The sequence below is a fragment of the Lutra lutra genome, chromosome 9 (genome assembly GCF_902655055.1).
Source record: "Lutra lutra chromosome 9, mLutLut1.2, whole genome shotgun sequence".
In the NCBI taxonomy this organism is placed as follows: domain Eukaryota; kingdom Metazoa; phylum Chordata; class Mammalia; order Carnivora; family Mustelidae; genus Lutra; species Lutra lutra.
This window is the reverse complement of record NC_062286.1, coordinates 129,722,614-129,741,725: the sequence shown is the minus strand read 5'-3', so window position 1 is coordinate 129,741,725 and position 19,112 is coordinate 129,722,614. Positions and strand designations below refer to the sequence as shown.

Genomic DNA, 19,112 nt, shown 5'->3' with positions numbered 1-19,112 from the left:
TGATATGGATAAAACTAATTTTGTCATTTCCTCATAATATCCAGTGGAAGTGATATTAATCATTAGTATTAGAAATATAAGAAAACTGCATCCTAGAGAGTAAAAGTAGCTCACCTAAGGTCACACAGGAACGTGGGACTCATGTGCCATTTCGAAAGACCCTAATCCTCTATCTTCCCGGGGCCCAGGGATGTTACAGTCATAGGGTACCACTTGCCTTGGACTTTGAATGCCCCTAGACTCACAGGAGGAACTGGGTATTTACCAAAGCTGTCGAACAGAACTTTCTGTGCTGATGGAAATACTCTATATCTGCATCCAATGTAAGGACCACTAGCCAAACCACAGGGGCCAATTAAGTACTTGGAATATGACCAGTGCAAACAAGGAACTAGGTTTTTTATTTCATTTACTCTTAATACACGTAAATAGTCACACACAGCTAATCACACAGCTCAGGTCTAGAGAATGGGGGTTGGGCAACGATGAGAAGAATCTCTTAGGTTCTTTTCTTCTCCCTTCTTCTCCCTTGCCTCCTGCCCCGTCTCCCAGTGCCAGCTAGTCAGCACCCAGCTTTCCCTCCTTTGAACATGCCGGGTTCTATGGCAGGAAGCACAGGGACTGTGACAGCGGCTGTATTTTCATACACCCAGCAAAGTGAAACACACTCCTTTGTGGTCCTGGTGTTGAAAGACAAGACGAATACCTACTATAAATAAAGTTGAATAGAGATCCTTTTCTAGATGGCTTCCATTGTTCCCTGTTCCCTTCAAGTGTTCACGCTGAGATAATTTCCAGCTTCTCAGACCCTCAATAGTTATAAAACATACCATTACCTCATTTTCATTTCATTAGATTCACAGGTCACAAGACCACTCTGATCCTTACCAACTTCATCTTTAATGGTTTCAAAATAATGGTTCTTTCTGCTTTAGTGTGAGCCCGATACAGAACTTCCTACTAGTGTATTGTTACATCTCCTGCTTCCCCTTTCACTCTCTGTCTAGACAATAGCGGCTAATGGAGTTTTCCAAATGCCAGTGTGCATTTCACATCCATGAAGATGCACTCCACACTGCTCTGTAACTCCACAGCTGGAGTAGGAAAAGCAGTCATTTCTCTCCAAGCCATCTAATGCTGATGGATGGCATGGAAAGGTCTGCCCAAGTCATGTATCTGATAAACCATCAGCTCGCCCAAGCTACATTTCCATGGCACCTTTAGTTAACTCTGCAGGGCACAGTGGGACGCGGGGGCTCTGGAGCCTGACAGATGTGGGTTTGACAGACTGTGTTGCTTAACTATGAGGAAGAGTAACTTACCCTATTTGAGACACAGTTTCCACACCTGCAAAATGGAGGAATGGGATAATTACTCTGCAGGATAGTGAAGGACTAGATTTATGTGGAAAGCAAGATGTTGGCCTTAAAAGTATGAACTCTACCACTGGGATACTGCCCTGTGACATTGGGTAACTTATCCAACCTCTCTGAGCTTCAATTTTCTTGCCTATATACAGGGGATCATAATAATGCCCACGTTTTTTTTTTTTTTAACATTTTATTTATTTATTTATTTGACAGACAGAGATCACAAGTAGGCAGACAGGCAGGCAGAGAGACAGAAGGAAGCAGGCTCCCTGCCGAGCAGAGAACCCCATGTGGGGCTCGATCCCAGGACCCTGGAATCATGACCTGAGCCGAAGGCAGAGGCTTTAACCCACTGAGCCACTCAGGCTCTCCTAATGCCTACCTTTTAAGGTGTTGGGAGGATTAAGTAAGGATGTATATATAAAGTCCTCGGAGAGTGACTGACTCAAAGAAAGCATTCACCTTTTATTTTGTCCTAAGGAGGGCTTCTCACCCCAGACATTAACTTCTTTCTTTAGAGCAGGATTCTTAAGAGTGTGTGTGTGTGTGTGTGTGTGTGTTTTGCAGAATCCTCTGACCATACATAGAAGTCTTTGGACCTTTCTTAGAAAAACATTTGTGAATGCATAGAATATTATAGAGGTACAAAGAAAACCAATTATGTTGAAATACAGTCATCAAAATGGTAAAAAGGCAAATGTGTCTGTAGTCCTGTATGAGCTTCTTCGTTAACGGGTTACATAATAAGATCTAGCGGCAAGTCTAAGCTTTCCATAATTTCAAAGTAATGATGAGTGCAAACAATAATTTAAGACATCTGCAATAACTGTACTGTGATATGAAATACCTGTGATTTCCACTGGAGACAATGTAGCGGGCTCTGCTAATACCTCTATTGCTTACATTCATAACGGAAAAAATTGCTTAATTTCAGTCAGAGGTAAATGAGAACAAAGAAGCAGGTTTTGCCCATCCAAGTTCACAAACCCCAGACTAAAGCCTCCTGCTTAAGAAAATACTTAGCGCCCCTTTATTCTCAACTGTGGGTCCAAAGTCACAGATTAGGAGGTGCCCCCAGGATTCCCCCTCACATCTCATCAAATGGCTTCTGACTGGAAGAATAATTTCAAGATGGGAGAGCATAGTTCTACAGGAGCGTGTGTCAGGTTGACAAACCACTACCAGCTAGCTAATGCTTACTGTGCGGTACACGGCAGGCACTAAGTGTTCTAAGTGTTTTACAGATGTTAACTCAGCAACATCCATAATAATCCTTTCAGGGAGGTCCTATGACTATCCCTGTTTTACAAAGGAGAAAACCGAGGCACAGAGAGGTTAGGTGACATGCCTGAAAGTCACTCTGTGAGTAAATAGTGGAGCCGGAATTTGTACTCAAGTAGTCTGAATCCCTGGTCTATGGTCCTAGCTACCAGGCTATGCTATCTTTCTATTTTGAGTGGGGATTGGGATTCAGATTTAAAAGAACATCTTGTTAACCTTAAATGTAAAATACTCAGGTATTGACCAGCAAAATGAGTTTATTTGGAAATTGTGGAAGAACTGCAATCTGAGACATGCAGGCTATGGCAAACCACACAAAGCAGAGGAACTTTACTCTGTGGAGAAAAAGGAGGAAGTTGGAAGGGGCTGCTCTGAACAAAAGCCCCTTGGAGGAAAGCAGGAGCTCAGGGTGATGACGGCTCCTCATTGGCTGAATTATGGCAGTTTCTCATGGGCTGGGCTGTTGCTGGGCTAGGAGAAAATCTTCCTTCCTCCTGCTGGGTAGTCTTCCTGTCTAGGAATGTGAAACTAGCTGCCCTGGTAAGTTTGTGGGTGAGAACTTCCCCTTCGGGGCTTCCCAACTCCACTCTGCATGACGTTTCCCTTTATTGACTTTCACAACCTTAAGGGTGAATAGGAATTCACTAAAGAGGTGGCAGAGAAAGGAGGAGGGAAGATGGAAATGTAGGAAAAGGGTTAAGAGAGTACTTAAGCAGAGAGAACAGGAGGTATAAAGGCCCTGAGGCAGAAACAATGTGGTGAATGTAGGGCCCAAAATGATACCCGTGTGTTTGCAGGTTGGAAAGCAAGAGGGATAGTGGCAAAATGTTAAGTCTGGATGGCAAAGTTCCAGATCTCACAGGGCCTTGAAGGCAGCTTTATCATTGTCCCAAGGACCATGGGGAGTGATAATCAGATCTGTTACATAAAAACATTCTATGGAAGAAAAAGATAGGGAGAGAAGAAAGGGTGAAAGCAAGGAGCCAAGTTTGGAGACAAGGAAAGCAGTATAAGCTAGGGGTGACAACAGCTTGGACTCGGTGGTGGCCGGGGGGAGGACCAACTTGAGAAACATTAGGGGGAAGGATCTGGTGTACCAGCTACGGGGATGAGGGAGAACTCTGTGGCCCACCGTATTCCCCAAAGGTGGCCACAGCTCTATCTCCCTCCCACAGTTTCTGCTCAGAGTGAGAGCCCTCGCCACTCCTCCCATTGAGAGGGGGTCCGTGAATCTGGCCAGCCTTAGGAGGCATATGACTTCCATGACTATGTCAGAGAGGGCAACACATCTCCTCCCTGGTTCTTCAACCACTCTCCCAGGGCACCGAGCTCCATAGAAGCAGCACAGCTACTCTGAAGCCACCATGTTGTGAGGAAGCCCAGGCTAGCCCATGCAGAGGCCATGTGAGGGGAGAAAGATGTCCCGCCGGCCTCCAGCTGCTCCAGCCCCCTGCTGTTCCAGCTGCAGCCATACTGTCTGACGAACCTGGAGCCAGCACTGCCCAACTAAGCCCTTCCCGAATTCCTGGTTCCCAGAAACTATGAACAAGAATGAAACAGTTGCTTCACATCACTAAGCTTTGAATCTGGAACATTCATCCTTCAGATTCTGCCTCTACTGACTTGGCCAGTTATCCATTTCCAACTCTCATAAAGGAGACTTAACAGTCTCAGTCTGGGTAATTTGTGAGAGACCCTGAAACATGGTAAATGGTTTCTAGGTATGTTATCTCTGTAATCACCAAGCCCAGCGGTTTGTAAACCTGGGAGGAGACTTGTTTTTTTGTTTGTTTGTTTGTTTGCTTGCTTAATATTCTCAAGTTTTACCCTAAACTCACGGAATCAAAATCACCAGGAAACAGTGACCCAGGACTTGGCTCATCTCTGGCATCATCCTTCACCATTTTTATGATTATTATACTTATACTCTATTTCTATAACCCAACATATATAGGCAAATTTGGAGATGGATCCTTTGAGAATTTCAAAGGAAGGGAGGCATTAATCAGATTGCCCTGGGGATCCAAGTAGCACAAAAAAAGATTTACTTACCTGCATCAAAGATAATTCCTTTTAAACATTTTCATAAATATATTTCACATGGCTCTGGAAATAAAACAACTAAATATGTGCCATCTAGGGTAATAATAATTAAAACAATGTGAACTGCCCCCAAAAGGAAGGGTATTATAGAATCAATAAAGAGTAGGATACCTGGCTGGCCCAGGGTCTCGGGGTCATGAGTTCAAACCCCACGTTGGGTTTTTATTTTCTGGAAAAAAAAAAAAGAAAAAAATAGGAAATGATACAGAAGCAATGAAAACCCCTAAATTTAATCCTCCTATTAAAAAGAATATTATATGATAAACAGATACAAAACTGGTTTGGGGGTGTTATTTTGTGTTGAAATGGCTTGGAAGAAAAGGGAATCTAATTGTACCTACCTGTGACATCATACTTCAATATTAATTGGATTAAATAATCAGGTATTAAAAGGGGAAAAGTAAATCACGGAAACATTAGAAAAGGAAAATGTATATTTACCACGTTTTCAGGAGGGTGAAAAGTCAGAAGTTAAAAATGTGTCAGCTGGGGCGCCTGGGTGGTTCAGTGGTTTGGGGCCTCTGCCTTTGGCTCGGGTCATGGTCTTGGGGTCCTTAGATCGAGCCCCGCATTGGGCTTCTCTGCTCAGTGGGGAGCCTGCTTCCCTTCCTCTCTGCCTCTGCCTACTTGTGATCTCTGTCTGTCAAAAGAATAGATAGAACCTTTACAAAAAAAAAAAAAATGTGTCAGCAAAGCTGTGTTCCTTCTAGAGGCTCTGGGGGAATCTGTTTTCCCGCTTTTTCTAGCTTCTAGAGGCCTCCTGTGTTCCTTGGCTCATGGCCCCATTCTCCACCTGCAAATCCAGCAGTGTAGTTACATCTCCCACTATCTCCCTCTCCCTCTCTCCCTCTTCCTGTCTTTCTCCCACCTCCACACCCTTCCCCCAGCCCCCACTTCCATCATCACATCTCCTTCTCTGACTCCAACCTTCCCACCCCCCACCCATAAGGACCCTTGTGATTACATTACATTGGGCCCACTTGGACAACCTAAGATTATCTCCCCATCTCGAGGTCCTTAACCTAATGACACATCCAAAACCCCCATTGCCATGTAAGGTGATGTATTCACAGGTTCCAGAGACTAGGATATGGATATCTTTAGAAGGTCATTACCTGGATTCCCACAGTTGTACAGAGCTATACTAACACTGATGGGCGTGTCATAGAGGCTGGTTTCCCTGATGGCAGGGAGGGACCTCAGTGTGGCTATTCTGCAGTTCCCTGAGCCACTCCTTTCAACATACAACAGACCTTGCCAAGTTGGGGCTGTCCCATTCTGACCCACTTTGTTGGCAGAATCTTACTCTGAGGAGCTATTAGTTCATTTGGGGTTCACCAGGAACTCCATATCACAACAAAGTCCCTTCCACCCCCACCCCAACATCCTGGGGAACCAGGATTCATTCATTCATTCATTCAACTCCCAGTGACATTTATTCTATTTATTCCACTTGTGAACAGAGTAGCCCATGAAAACCCGAGGGCCTTTGTCTTCTAAGGATTTCTCTCTCTTTTTTTTAAAGATTTTATTTATTTATTTATTTGACAGAGAGAGGGAGGGATCACAAGTAGGCAGAGAGGCAGGCAGAGGGGGAGGAGGAAGCAGGCTCCCTGCTGAGCAGAGAGCCCGATGCAGGGCCCAATCCCAGGACCCTGAGATCATGACCTGAGCCGAAGGCAGAGGCTTAACCCACTGAGCCACCCAGGTGCCCCTGTCTTCTAAGGATTTCTAACAAACTGCAAATACAAATAAATCTATAGAAAGACACAAACCATGGCATCATAAAACATCTATGACCCATTGAGCCTGCACGAATCAGGCATAATTCTAAGAGCTTTATGCGTGGTACATACTACCTCATTTAACATACTTCACATTGACCTTATGAGGCACATACTATCATCATTCCCATTTTACAGATGAAGAAGAGGAGTCATGGGACATTAAAGAACACATCCAAGTCTGCCAGCTAGGAAGTAGTAGATTAGAGTTGTGAACGTAGGCCAATCTGATTCTACAGCCTATATACTAATCTACCGAGACTTCATAAATGGTAAATTCCCTCAATAGGTTTGAGCCAAGAAAGCTGGAGCGTCAGAGGTCTGTGTTCATGGCCCACCAGATAGATGGCTAGGGCCACACAGGCAGTTCCCAGCTAGGCTGGCAGTCACCTCCACTCTCAATGCCTCTCCCCTCCCCTGTCTCCTATTGGCAAGGAATCCCTTCAAGACCAGCATGGAGAAATGAGTTTCTTGGCCTCTGTTAGGTTGTGTGAACCCTTTGGGAATTGGAAAGAAGAGATAGTAATCACTTTGCCTGGAAAATGCATTTTATGCACATAATATCACAGAGGGTTCTACTCAAAAGAAAATTGCTGGCTGAGAAGGACACAGCCTCGCTTCTGTGTCTTCCTGCCAAAAATGTAGAACCTGGATCTCACAATGGAGAAACATCAGACAAGCCTCAGTGAGGGTTGTTCTATAAAATAAGTAGCCTGTACTCTTTAGAAATGTCAAGGTCATGAAGGACACAGATGGACTGAAGAACTGTCACAGATCAAAGGAAACCCAAGAGATGAAAATAAAGGCAACATGTAACCTGAAACTGGGTCCTGGACCAGAAACAAATTGTTTCTTTTGCTCTCAAGAACATTAGTGGAACAACTGGTGAAATTCAAATTAGGCTGTGGATTAGATGACACAGAGATAACACAGAGGAAGAGAGACAAACAGAGAGACAGCTACAGAGCAAACAAGGTAAAACGTTCAATATTTGGAGAATCTGGGAAAAGGACATTCAGGAACTCTTTGTACTATTTTTTGCAACTTTTCTGTAAATCTGAAATTATTTGAACATTTTAAAACATATTTTTAGAGATTTTGACATCTAGAGTCACAGTGCTTCATTATGTAGTGAATGAGAATTGCCTTAACCGGCAGCACATCTGAGCTCTGCACATCCTATGTGTCTATAGAAAAGGCTGAGAAGTGTTCTCATGAGACAATTAGCAGAGCAAGACGGCAAAAAGTTCCTAAACCAGAATTAGTATCTGGTTACATGCTTAGAGGTCAGGAGCCCAGGCTGTTCACCTCCAACATTCTGTGACCTTAGGCAAGCTATATAATATAGAAGCTCTCTGTGCCTCAACTGGCTCACCTGTAAAACTGACATACTAACAGTACTTACCAGGGCACCTGGGTGGCTCAGTGGGTTAAAGCCTCCACCTTCGGCTCAGGTCATGATCCCAGAGTCCTGGGATTGAGCCCCGCATCAGGCTCTCTGCTCAGGGGGGGCGGGGCCTGCTTCCCCTTCTCTCTCTGCCTGTCTCTCTGCCTACTTGTGATCTCTGTCTGTCAAATAAATAAATAAAATCTTAAAAAAAAATAGTATTAAAAAAACAGTACTTACCAAGGAGACCATCTATATGACATTAGCAAAGGGAAGGAATTCTTTCGTTTTTTAAGATTTTATTTATTTATTTGACAGGGAGAGAGACAGAGGGAGAGGGAACACAAGCAGGGGGAGTGGGAGAGGGAGAAGCAGGCTTCCCACTGAGCTGGGAGCCCAATGCGGGGCTCAGTCCCAGGACCCTGGGATCATGACCTGAGCCAAAGGCAGACGCTTAACTGACTGAGCCACCCGGGTGCCCCAAGGGAAGGAATTCGTAAACAAGACACAGAATACCACAAATTATAAAGGGGAAGGTTGAAACATATGACTACATTAAACTGTAAAACTTGTGAATGACAAGATACCATTAACAAAGTAAGAGGACAAACCACAGAGAGAAGACCAAACCCTAACATGAGATCGGTATCCAGAATAGATAAACAACTCCTATGGATCAATAAGAAAAACAGAAATAAACCCAATGCGAAATGGTCTAGAAATACCAACAGGCAGTTCATAAAGGAAGAAACTCGGGAAAAACTTGGATAAGAAAATACGCTCGATATCACTAAATTCAGGAGAATTCAAACTAAAACAACAAAAATATTTTTGCATACCTAGAGTCATAAGCAAAAAATAAGTAAATGAATAAAATCCAAAAATATCCAAAGTTGATAAGGGTATCTAGAAATGGTACTTATACATTGCAGACAGAACCATGCATTAATACACCACACATACTTCTCTGAAGAGCAGTCTGGCTAACCCTCCTAAAGTTCGAGATGTGATATATACTACAGAGTCAGCAAATCTACTCCTAAGTGTGTGTCCTTGATGTACCCAAAGAGGTACGTACTAATGTGTTCAGAGCAGCACACTTTTAGCCGAAAGAAAATCTAACCATTCCTTAGTACAGATACACAAACTGTGACAGATTCATACAAAATAATACTACACAGCAAATAAAATGAATACATTACAGCAGTAGTTCTCAGACTTTAGGATGCATCAGAATCACCAAGGAGGGCTTGGGAAAGGACAAATGCCTGGGTCCTACCCTCAGAGTTTCTAATTCAATGAGTCTTGTGTAGGACTGAAATTCTGCATTTCTAACAAGTTCTCAGGTGTTACTGATGCTGCTTGCTGGTCTAGGGACCACAGAAGTAGTTGTAAGTTTCAACACAGTTAAATTTTGCAAACCTAGCAGAGTTAAAAGATAAAAGTTTGAAATGTTAAGGAATTGTTGAAGTTCAAATTATATAGCATCTATCTTGTGGATGGGCATGAATAACAACTGATATAATGTGAAATGTTCTGGATGGGAAAAGATAGGAAGATGAAGTTGGGCCACAAAATCCCTGTCTCTGTATATCTCACCAGAAAAATAATAATAATAAAAATAAAAATAAGTTAAAGGATATCAGAAAATTAAAAGAATTAATCAATTCAACCAAAAAATGAAAAAGCATACAATTTTATGGCATAAACATCAAAAAGGGCTAACACAGGAAAGAAGCAGAAGATTCTGAACTGAGTCCAGTGTGGTTCTTAACCTACCCACAAAAGGATACCAGGGAAGCAGGTGAATCTACAAAATCCAGAGACTTCTCACCTAGAGTGAGTGAACAACCTAGGAAAAGTAGAGAAAAAAAAAATAGTCCCTGGGCGTAGATGTCCCTATCTGCTCTGGGAGCTCTCAGCAGAGGTGGGAAATCCCAGGTGCCATGATGAATTATGAATTATTAAGGACCCAAAGATGACGCGTATCTGTCCAAAGGCATCAGGCACACCCTGCACTCATCACAGGTGAGACTAACGAGACAATACTGTGTGTCTCTGTTTCTTTCCTTCAAATATTTACCTGTTTGTAATTACACACTCAGGTGTGATTATTCCCTAATTCTCTCTCTCCACTAGAAAGTAATCTCAAAGACAGCAGAGATGGGTCTGCATTTGCTCATGACAGTGTTTCAAAAGTAGGTGTCTAATAAATCATAGGGCCACCTAGTAGGTGTGTAATAAACATTCAGTGAGCAAATGAGTGAAGGGGTGAGCAAGTGAATGGTTGTCAAAGAAATCTGACTTCGCATAGCATTCCGATTCCACAGCCACCATTTTTCCTTGGCATGCACTATTCACAAAGAGAAAAACTAGACCCCAGCGGGGTCTGAGACAATTCCTAACTAATAAAAAAGCCTACCTGGTTCATATAGCGATAGCTGTGATTAATGAAGTGTATTTACAATTGTGTGAACAAATTCCATCCCCTCTGACAAATTATTCTAGAGAAAAAATGAATACAGTATTTTGCATGCTTCATAGTCAACAATTACATTCTGCGGTATTTATTTTTGACATTGACTAAATATTCCAGGAAGAAATAACTCAAAAAGAACCTGTAACTAATATCAACAGAAGCCTTTTGCCCCTTGTCAGCAAAACTAATAGGGTACACAGCCTATTTAAATGTAAATTTAAATAAAGCGTTTTTCTACCTCTCTGCTTTCTTTGTTCCTTGGGATTCGGAGGTAACGGGAATACATATACTATTCTCCAGCACACACATCCAAAGGTGTTTTGTTTTTTGTTGTGTTTTATGAAAAACGAAATCAAAGTGTTTTAGGATTTAAATGATCTATTTCCACAGTTAGAATGGGAGAAAAGGCGCTCCGAATATCAGAAGAAAGGCGAAGCCTTTGGGGTCGGAGGACCAAGCCTGGACCCATCCTTAGCCTTGGAGCCGTTACTAGGCAACCCCTAGCGTTCTCAACGGCCGCCAGGAGCCACTTCCCCGCCCTGATTGCTAAGGAGATCGACGCCCAACTTAGCCCTGCCGTAAACCCAAGCGCTCTTGCGACATTGTCGCGCCTGCCGCTGCGTGCGCGCCCTCTGCCCCCACTCTCCGCCCCGGCCGCCATTGCCTCGTGCCCGCGCCGGTCGGTTGGTGGCGCCTTTGTCCTACGGCGGGCAGGTGGGCTGAGGTGGAGGCGGCAGGGGCGGGCCTGAGGCGAAGGAGCGGCCGGGAGCCCGCCGCGCTGGTAGCGGTGAGTGCCGGGAAGCGGTGGCCGTCCGCCGAGGCGTGGGGCTCACGGCAGGCGGTTGAGGGGCCCGGGCCGGACGGGGAGGCTGAGGCGGGAGGGCCCGCTCGACGCGCGACCGCGGCCTCGGCTCCTCTCCGGGTGCGCGCGGAGCTGCGCATGCCCGGTGCGGGGCGCGGCCTCTGGCTCCCGTCAAGCCCAGGCCGGGACAGCCGGGGCGGCCGGTGGTGGGCTCGGGTCCGGGCGGCGCCGCACCGCGGCCGCCTGTTTGTGCGCGAACCGCCGACAGTAGTCCTCCGAGCTTGTCTGTAGGATAGGCCTGCACACCCCGCGTCCCTTTCTCGAAATTGTGAAGTCGCTCGCCTGCGGGTCCTCAGCGAGTCGGTGGCGCAGGCGGGATTCGAACTCGGACCGAGGTGGCCCGCCTCTCCGGGCGTTCTACCGGGCGTGCAGCGCCGTGCGGCGAACCGAACGCTGGCCCCCGTCGCCGCCGCCTCGCGGCCCCTTGACAGCATCTTCGGGGCGTCTGTCTCCTTGTCGCGTGATACCTCCACTCATTTTATAACGCGGACCCCGGGCCCCGAGGATGGGGAAAGAAACTGTGCCCGAGGTTACCGCGGAAACTAGCGACAGAGCCAACGCCCCAACCTGCTGGCTCTTCTGTCTCCTGACCCAGGTCACTCTCCGCTCCCCACGACGCGCCAGGGGCTTTTTTGAGGACGGCGTTTCCCAAATTTCAGTCTCTCGCGTTACACCTTTCTGTCGTGTACCTTCTGTACTGTTATTTATTTACCAAATGTTAATTTTTTTTTTCTTTAAACTGACTCCTTTTTCCTCCTTCTTAAATACATTTGTTTAAGGTGGAAACGTAAATCACAAACCGTATAATGGAAAGCCAGTTATTTTTCTAATGCTCATAAAAAATAAATACCTATCTATTAAACAGTGCGTCCTTGTTCCTCCTGAAGTTATTCTGCGTTCCACGCTTTGGGAAACGCTGCCCTAGGAGTACGGGGTTAATTGTCGTCCTGGCTTTCGCTCTGTGCATAGATTTTTTTTTTCCCTGAGGCATAGCCGATTCCGTGAAATGCTCCAGGATCTTGGGGATGATGATATCACAAGGCTTTTTCGTTGTAAACTGTTCTCATTATTGACTTACCAGCGCTAGTCCCAGGGAACTGCAGGAAATGTCCGCGCCAGTGCGCCGGTGTGCCTCCTCAGTTTTCTTGTAGCATTGTGGCATGGTAACCACCTGACTGTTTCTGCGTATGACCATGGAGCAGTTTTGGTTTTTGACAACTCTATAGATTTAATGTTTTCTGTATGAGTCAGTCCGGGTGTGAAAACTTACTTCCATGTTGCCTTTTTCCAACCAGTAAAGCCCAAGCTTTTGCATTGTGGGTATTGGAGATCACTTGGCTATTTAATATCTGTTTCTTCCTATATTCTAGTTTCTTTGCCTTTCTTTTAGCTCGTGTCATGACATGTGTCATCGTGTCATCTTCATTTGAAACCTCTGACATGATTTTTTAACCTAAAACATAGAAACTGTAGTTTTCCTTGTAAAATGTGCTGGAGAAACTGTATTCCAGGGCCCAGTGGAAGGAATTTTTCTAGCTGCAGGTGGTTCAGGCTCACATGCCAGTGAACACCACATATTTCAAGAAGGTATTAGGAGCTCCTTTCTCCTGGCTAGATCAGATGCTGCTGATTGATGCATTGTTGAAAAAAGCTAATTAGGTTTTTCAAACAAAGGGAAGCATTGACAAATTAACTTATTTATGTAAACAGTCTGTTCTATTTGTAGTCTGTTCATAAACATTGTGTGTGTGAGAGAGAGCAGATTTACTTTAATTTATTGAAAGGAAACTCAGAAAAGTCTGCTCAGACCATTCAGGTGTTGTTTCTTCAAAGTCTACTAAAAAGAAAAATCCACATTCCTTGGAGTTACCTTGGTAAGAGCAAAATGTAGAACTTACATAAGGCTAAGGTGATCAGTCCTGTTTAGAGAAGAAATGAGAATTTTTTACTCAGGTCCGTTTCTGAACTTCAGCACATGGAGGTTCAAGCTATCAGTGCTCAAAAGCTAAGTCCTTTGGAGAAAGGTTTTAGAAGTATGATTTTTAAAAAAAGAAAGAAAAAGAGTGCCTCATGGTTTGAAACTTCATTCTTAAGTACCATTGCAAGCATTCTATCCCTGTGGCCTGCAGATGGCAGTGCCTTTGTATGGCTTGTTACTACTGTGAGACTATTGGAATTCATTTGTACTTGTAAGAGAATGAGAAACCTGTGGAGGAAATGTATTTAGTATTTGAATGAGATACCTGTGGAGGAAGTGTGTTTAAAACTTTATTCCCTTCAACTATCTTTGTTTCTTTGTTTTTGACTCCCCATATAAAGAATGAAACATCTATTCCTAAACTATTACTCTTAATGGTAATGATCACATACAACCTTCAGTGCATATGATTTAAAAGCAGGTTTACAGTACCAATTCATTTGCTCCCACTAATCATCTTGTGAGATAGGTAGGCTGATATTATTAAATTTTTTTTGCTTATGAGGAAATAATGGCTCAGAGAAGTTAGATTTTTTTGCCCAAATCATATACTTAGTAGAACATATTCAGGATACTATTGAAGATAAGATTTTGTGGTCAAGCAAAATTGGGAAATAATGAGATAAAGAGGTGTCCTTATTCCAGAACTTTAATATGCTAAACATATGCACTGTAGATGTCCGAGAGAGGAAGATATCATTGGTACCGTTGTCTTGCTATCCTCTTATGTACATGTTTAAGTCCTAGTGTTTTCCCAAACTGACTGTTTTTTCTGCCATGCTCTGTTTCCTCTCTTTACCATGTGGTTTACTAATGATTACCATGTGTTTTGAGACAGGTGGTTTTAAAGCTCAGTCAGCTTTTTTTTGTGCCAAAAGATTTGTCCTGTGAACAGCATACACATTTGTCTAGACTATTTGGCTTAAGCAGAGTTGAACTATCAAGAAGTGAAAAGGGCAGTGACCAACAGAATATTACCCTCTATGCTACTTTCATTAATGAGAAGCGTTAATGAAAGGATCAGGGTAAGGCCACTGTCTGAAGCCGTAGCGCATTAGAGAAGTATGAAGTATACTGACAGCTAAATATATAATACCAGCATGCCTGCTGTTTTTTAAATGGTGGTTTTATTACCACCAGATATGAATATTTATAGGGATGGTCATTTTCATTCTTTAGCCTGTCACTAAAAACAAACAAACAACAAAAAAAAAAAAACAGAAATAAACAAAAGAAATAATAGGTCAACTGGACCAAGTGCTTTTTTCTTTTTTTATTTAAATTTGATTAATTAACATATAGTGTACTATTGGTTTCAGAGGTAGAGTTCAGTGATTCATCAGTTGTGTAAAACACTCAGTGCTCATTATCAATTATTTTTATGTTAAGAAAATTCCCCTCAAAAAATCAAAACTTTTGCACACCATAATACTCTTTTCCTTTTATTTCCTATTCGAAACAACATTATTGTTGACCTACATAAAGACTGACAACTTTAGGCAAGGATCAGAGCAACTTAAGTTGCATTGGAGAACATTTAGAAAGCAGAATGTCTTATAACTTGAGCTCTATGAAATATCTTGAGTGGTCCCCTGGTTTGGATCTAGAGTGATTGAATTACTGAAGATTAGGTTGATCCTGCAGTTAGTGAGCAAGCTTTGGAGAACTTTGAATTATGAGTAATTTGGCTTTAAGTGAGTATACCTAATTATCCAGTTGAAGATTGAGATAGTAATAACATGTATTTACCATCAGAGATGATGCAGGAAATTTATTTTTAAATGTCTCTTCAGAAATTATTCTTGATATCCAAAAGAAAAAAATAAGAAAAATATTATTTCGTTCAGTACAAAAACTTAAGATTATAAACTTATTTCAGGACAGCATCAGTCACTAGAACAGCTTGTTGAAAATACAAATCTGTATTCAGCTTCCCATCCCCCCAACTCTGGAGTTGGGGGCTGGAGAATCTACCTTTCAGAAGCAAACCCTGCAATTTTTATGTACATTATGGTTTTGAGAACCCCGGATTTAGGCTTTAGAAAAGGAGTTTTCACTAGAAATAGAAGATTGAATCAGATTCTAGTACTAATCTATTCATATCCCAGATTACTAATAGGAATTGGCAACTCTGGTTTATGGTTGGTATACATTTTAAGCAAAACTGTAATTTAACTGTAAAATGTTCTTTGGCTTCATGGTTTGAACTAGAGGTAATAGCAATAGTTAGAATATCTGTAGAGTTTTTAGTATTTTAATTCCTTCCATTTGCATCAGTAGGATGCTTTTACCTCTTGAAAACAAAGAAAGCAGACCTACCAAGATTCCATGGTCTGCTTATTAAATTTAGATTTCCTCCACTTTGCTTTTAGTGGTGTGGATGTGAAATCATATGTGTGACCATTTTTCTCTTCTTGCAAAGAGATGCATTTAGATATGAAAACCAGATGCCTAAGAAGAAGCAGGAGTTTTAGCCCCTGCCAGCAAAACAATATCAACAGGTCTAGTGTGCAGAATTTAGAGAGAACTTTAGTTGAAATTTTGCCATTTATTAGCCAAAGAACTGGATAATACACTATCAAAAAGTGGCAAGCTCAGTGGATAATATTTTTCTTGCTCTTTTATAACTAGGTAATTGGGGGAAAAAGCTTAAGTTTTCAGGATACTTCTTAAATGATCAGGTGAAATTGAAGAGAAGTTGTTGGTATACACTCCTCCTTGGGGGGCAGGGACACTGACCTTACAATTGGATATTATTACTAACTTTATTATTTTTTTTTAAAGATTTTATTTATTTATTTGACAGAGAGATCACAAGTAGATGGAGAGGCAGGCAGAGAGAGAGAGAGAGAGGGAAGCAGGCTCCCTGCTGAGCAGAGAGCCCAATGCGGGACTCGATCCCAGGACCCTGAGATCATGACCTGAGCCGAAGAAGGTAGCGGCTTAACCCACTGAGCCACCCAGGCGCCCTATTACTAACTTTAGTACAGTGGAAACTTGGGTTCATGATTCCATTTCCTTTGGAGGTAGCTATATGATTATGTTTTCTATACTGTTTTCAAGGGTTATACTTTGACAGATTTTAGCCATTGTCATGACTTTTTTTGGTAGCATTATGTTTATGGGTTATTACTCCTTGAATACAGGAGTTTAAAGAGGTTTCTAAATGGAGGATCTAAGTATGTGTTGTACATAAGCTAAGGGATAAATAGATAATACAGTTCCCAAATACTTGCCAAGGATCACCTGAGAAGCTTGTTAAAATACAGGTTCCTAGGCTTCATCCTCAGATTCTCAAAGTTTGTGATGAGGTCTGAGAATGAGGTTTAGCCATCTTCTCGGGTGGTACTGATATTTCTTCATGAAAGGAATGCGACGTGAAGAATGAAAAAGTATGTGTGTGTGTGTATATATATATATATAAATGAGAGGGGACATGGGAAACTGTTTAATGGGTATAAAGAATTTTAGTTTTGCAAGATGAAAAAGTTCTGAAGATCTGTTGTACAATAGTGTGAATATATTCAATGTACTATACCATGCACTTAAAAATAGTTCGTATGAGGGGTACCCAGCTGTTTCAACCTGTAAAGTATGCTACTCTTGATCTCTGAGTCGTGAGTTCAAGCCCCACATTAGGTATAGAGCTTACTTTAAAAAAAATAATAGTTAATATGATAAATTGTGTGTTATGTGTTTTTTTTTTAATCACACTAAGTTGTTTTTTTTGTTCGTTTGTTTGTTTGTTTTTAAGTATTAGGAAAAATTAAGGAAGGGTGTTTGGTTGTCTGTTTCTTCCAGAACAGTGGGTTAAACTAATATTGTTGACTATTAATTCCTGACTTGGGCCCAAGTTTATTTTATATTCCTTTACTGAAGATAGAATCATAACCTTTTAAATACTTTTCTCATTCCTGTACCCTTCATTGTCAAACCAGTGATCCTTGAAAATCATTACTATAGTTAATATTTTGAATATCTTAGGTTTAAATACTCCTGCCCCCCCTTTTTTGGATAATATACGTATAGGAATCCTTTATTAATTTAGCTTCACTGAGACTCTATTATGGTAGCTCAGTGTATACAGACCCTCTTGCCACCAATTTTTTCCTTTTCAGCAGCAAAGTTTTTTGTGACATTTTTCTAACTCTGGCTTGCATCTGTAATTCTTCTCTCTTTTCTTCCTCCTGTCCCCCTATTCCCTACACTAAACTTCCTACACTAAACTTACTAATTATGTTCTTCACGCCATTCCTTCACCTTTACATGGGCTGGAATGACTCTTCTCTTTCTGAACTTTCTAAACTACTCATCCTTCAGGACTCTTCTTTTAGGCCATCCCTGCCTCCTCTTTGTCCCTCCTACCCCTTATTCTTTTCAGTCTCTTCTCCCCTGCCACACAAGCCTTTATTGTCTCTGCAGTAAACCTACTTTAGATTATGATTATCCATGTGTATGTCCCACTCTCCTTTATTAAACAGTGAACTCCTTTAAAGCAGAGACTTTAGCCTTGTTATTTCTGTATGTGTAAGGCGTAGTACAGAGTGTGACACATAGTAAGCCTAGAGGCATCTGATTGAGCTGATTAGAAACTGTTTTTAAGTGTGTTAATTCAGTTCTGTAAGGATTTCTACTTGTACAGTTCAGTGGAAATTTTACCTGTGTTAAATAAGCCTGTATTTTACATTTTTTGTAGCTCAGGCTGTTTTACCAGTTTAGATTAGCTCCATCTTTGTGAGTCTAAATTAGTGATGCTGATGCTGTCCTTGAATCAGCATAACCAACACAGGTAGAGTATCCATTTCATCAGGTTTAGAGAAATCAAATGACTTGACTAACTATCCATCACTCCCATTAGGACTAGAACTCAGATATGCTGATCAGGCGAGTGCTCTTTCCTCGAAAGAAGTAAAAAGGGCAGAAAATTAAATGATGTAGAATTTTTTTCTAAAGTGTTGAAGTGAATAGAATATCGGTAGCAAAGTCAGATTGTACAGTTGACCCTTGAACGACATGGGTTTGAACTGCACAAGTCCACTTATATGTGAATTTTTTTTTATAGTACTGTAGATGTGTTTTCTCTTTCTTATGGTTTCTATAGTAACATTTTCTTTTCTCTACCTTACTTTATTGTAAGAATACAGTATATAATACATATAACATGCAAAAATACATGTTAATTGACTGTTCATGTTATCAGTAAGTCTTCCGGTCCACAGTAGGCTGCCGTTAAGTTTTTAGGTAGTCAAGTTTTTCCGCTGCATGGGAACAGCACTCCTAACCCCTGCATTGTTCAATGTAGTTTGAGGTGATAGAAACCGAAGTGGTAATTTAATAAGTAGGCTCTGCCCTGCTGGGTATCTGGGGCACTTAAACATTGGTGTGACTGGCATAGACTGGGCCTATCCCAGGTTCTGTCATTTTGATCAGGGAGTCTTAGCAAGCGTTCATAATGGAAACCATGTTTTTCTGTTTCCTGTTGGAGCAGTATAGCATAGTAGTTCAGCACTTTGGTGTCAGACAAATCTGGATTTGAATCCTAGCTCTGCCTCCTGACCATCATGTGATCTAAGAAAAGTCAGTTAATTTCTCTAAATCTCAAATTTCCTCATTCGCAAAATAGAGATCATAGTACTTACCTCCAAGCGTTGTAGAAAGGATTGAATGAGATAATGTACATGATGTTCTTAGTACAGGCTCTGGGACAGAGTAAGCATTCTGTAAATATAAGTTATCATTGTTTCCCCCATTCCTGTACCTAGGAATAATAATCTAATATAGTTAAAGATATAATCACTATTTTTTTTTTAAGATTTTATTTATTTATCTGTCAGAGAGAGCAAGAGCGAGCACATGCAGACAGAGTGG

At 41.9% G+C, this 19,112-nt stretch overlaps 2 protein-coding genes across 4 annotated transcripts in view; one reads left to right on the top strand and one right to left on the bottom strand.

Moving 5' to 3' along the window:
* Window positions 1-458: 458 nt before the first annotated feature.
* Window positions 459-11,895, bottom strand: LOC125108653 (translation initiation factor IF-2-like). The gene is made up of 2 exons (XM_047744777.1): window positions 10,643-11,895; window positions 459-680 (listed from the first exon to the last, which is right to left on the bottom strand). Exon 1 carries the CDS (start codon window positions 11,698-11,700, stop codon window positions 10,972-10,974), a length of 729 nt encoding a protein of 242 aa, XP_047600733.1. The 5' UTR covers window positions 11,701-11,895; the 3' UTR covers window positions 459-680; window positions 10,643-10,971.
* NCOA5 (nuclear receptor coactivator 5) overlaps window positions 11,055-19,112 on the top strand; it is a 30,652-nt gene continuing 22,594 nt past the window's right edge. For 2 of the 3 annotated variants that reach the window (XM_047744771.1, XM_047744775.1), the window contains exon 1: window positions 11,055-11,191. The gene's annotated coding sequence lies outside the window, so the exon portion shown is untranslated. The remainder of the gene's footprint in view (window positions 11,192-19,112) is intronic. The other variant, XM_047744773.1, reaches the window with a different exon arrangement.

Bases quoted from the DNA above. Each gene is read 5' to 3' on its own strand.
- LOC125108653 (XM_047744777.1), bottom strand. From the start codon at position 11,700: ATGCTGTCAAGGGGCCGCGAGGCGGCGGCGACGGGGGCCAGCGTTCGG.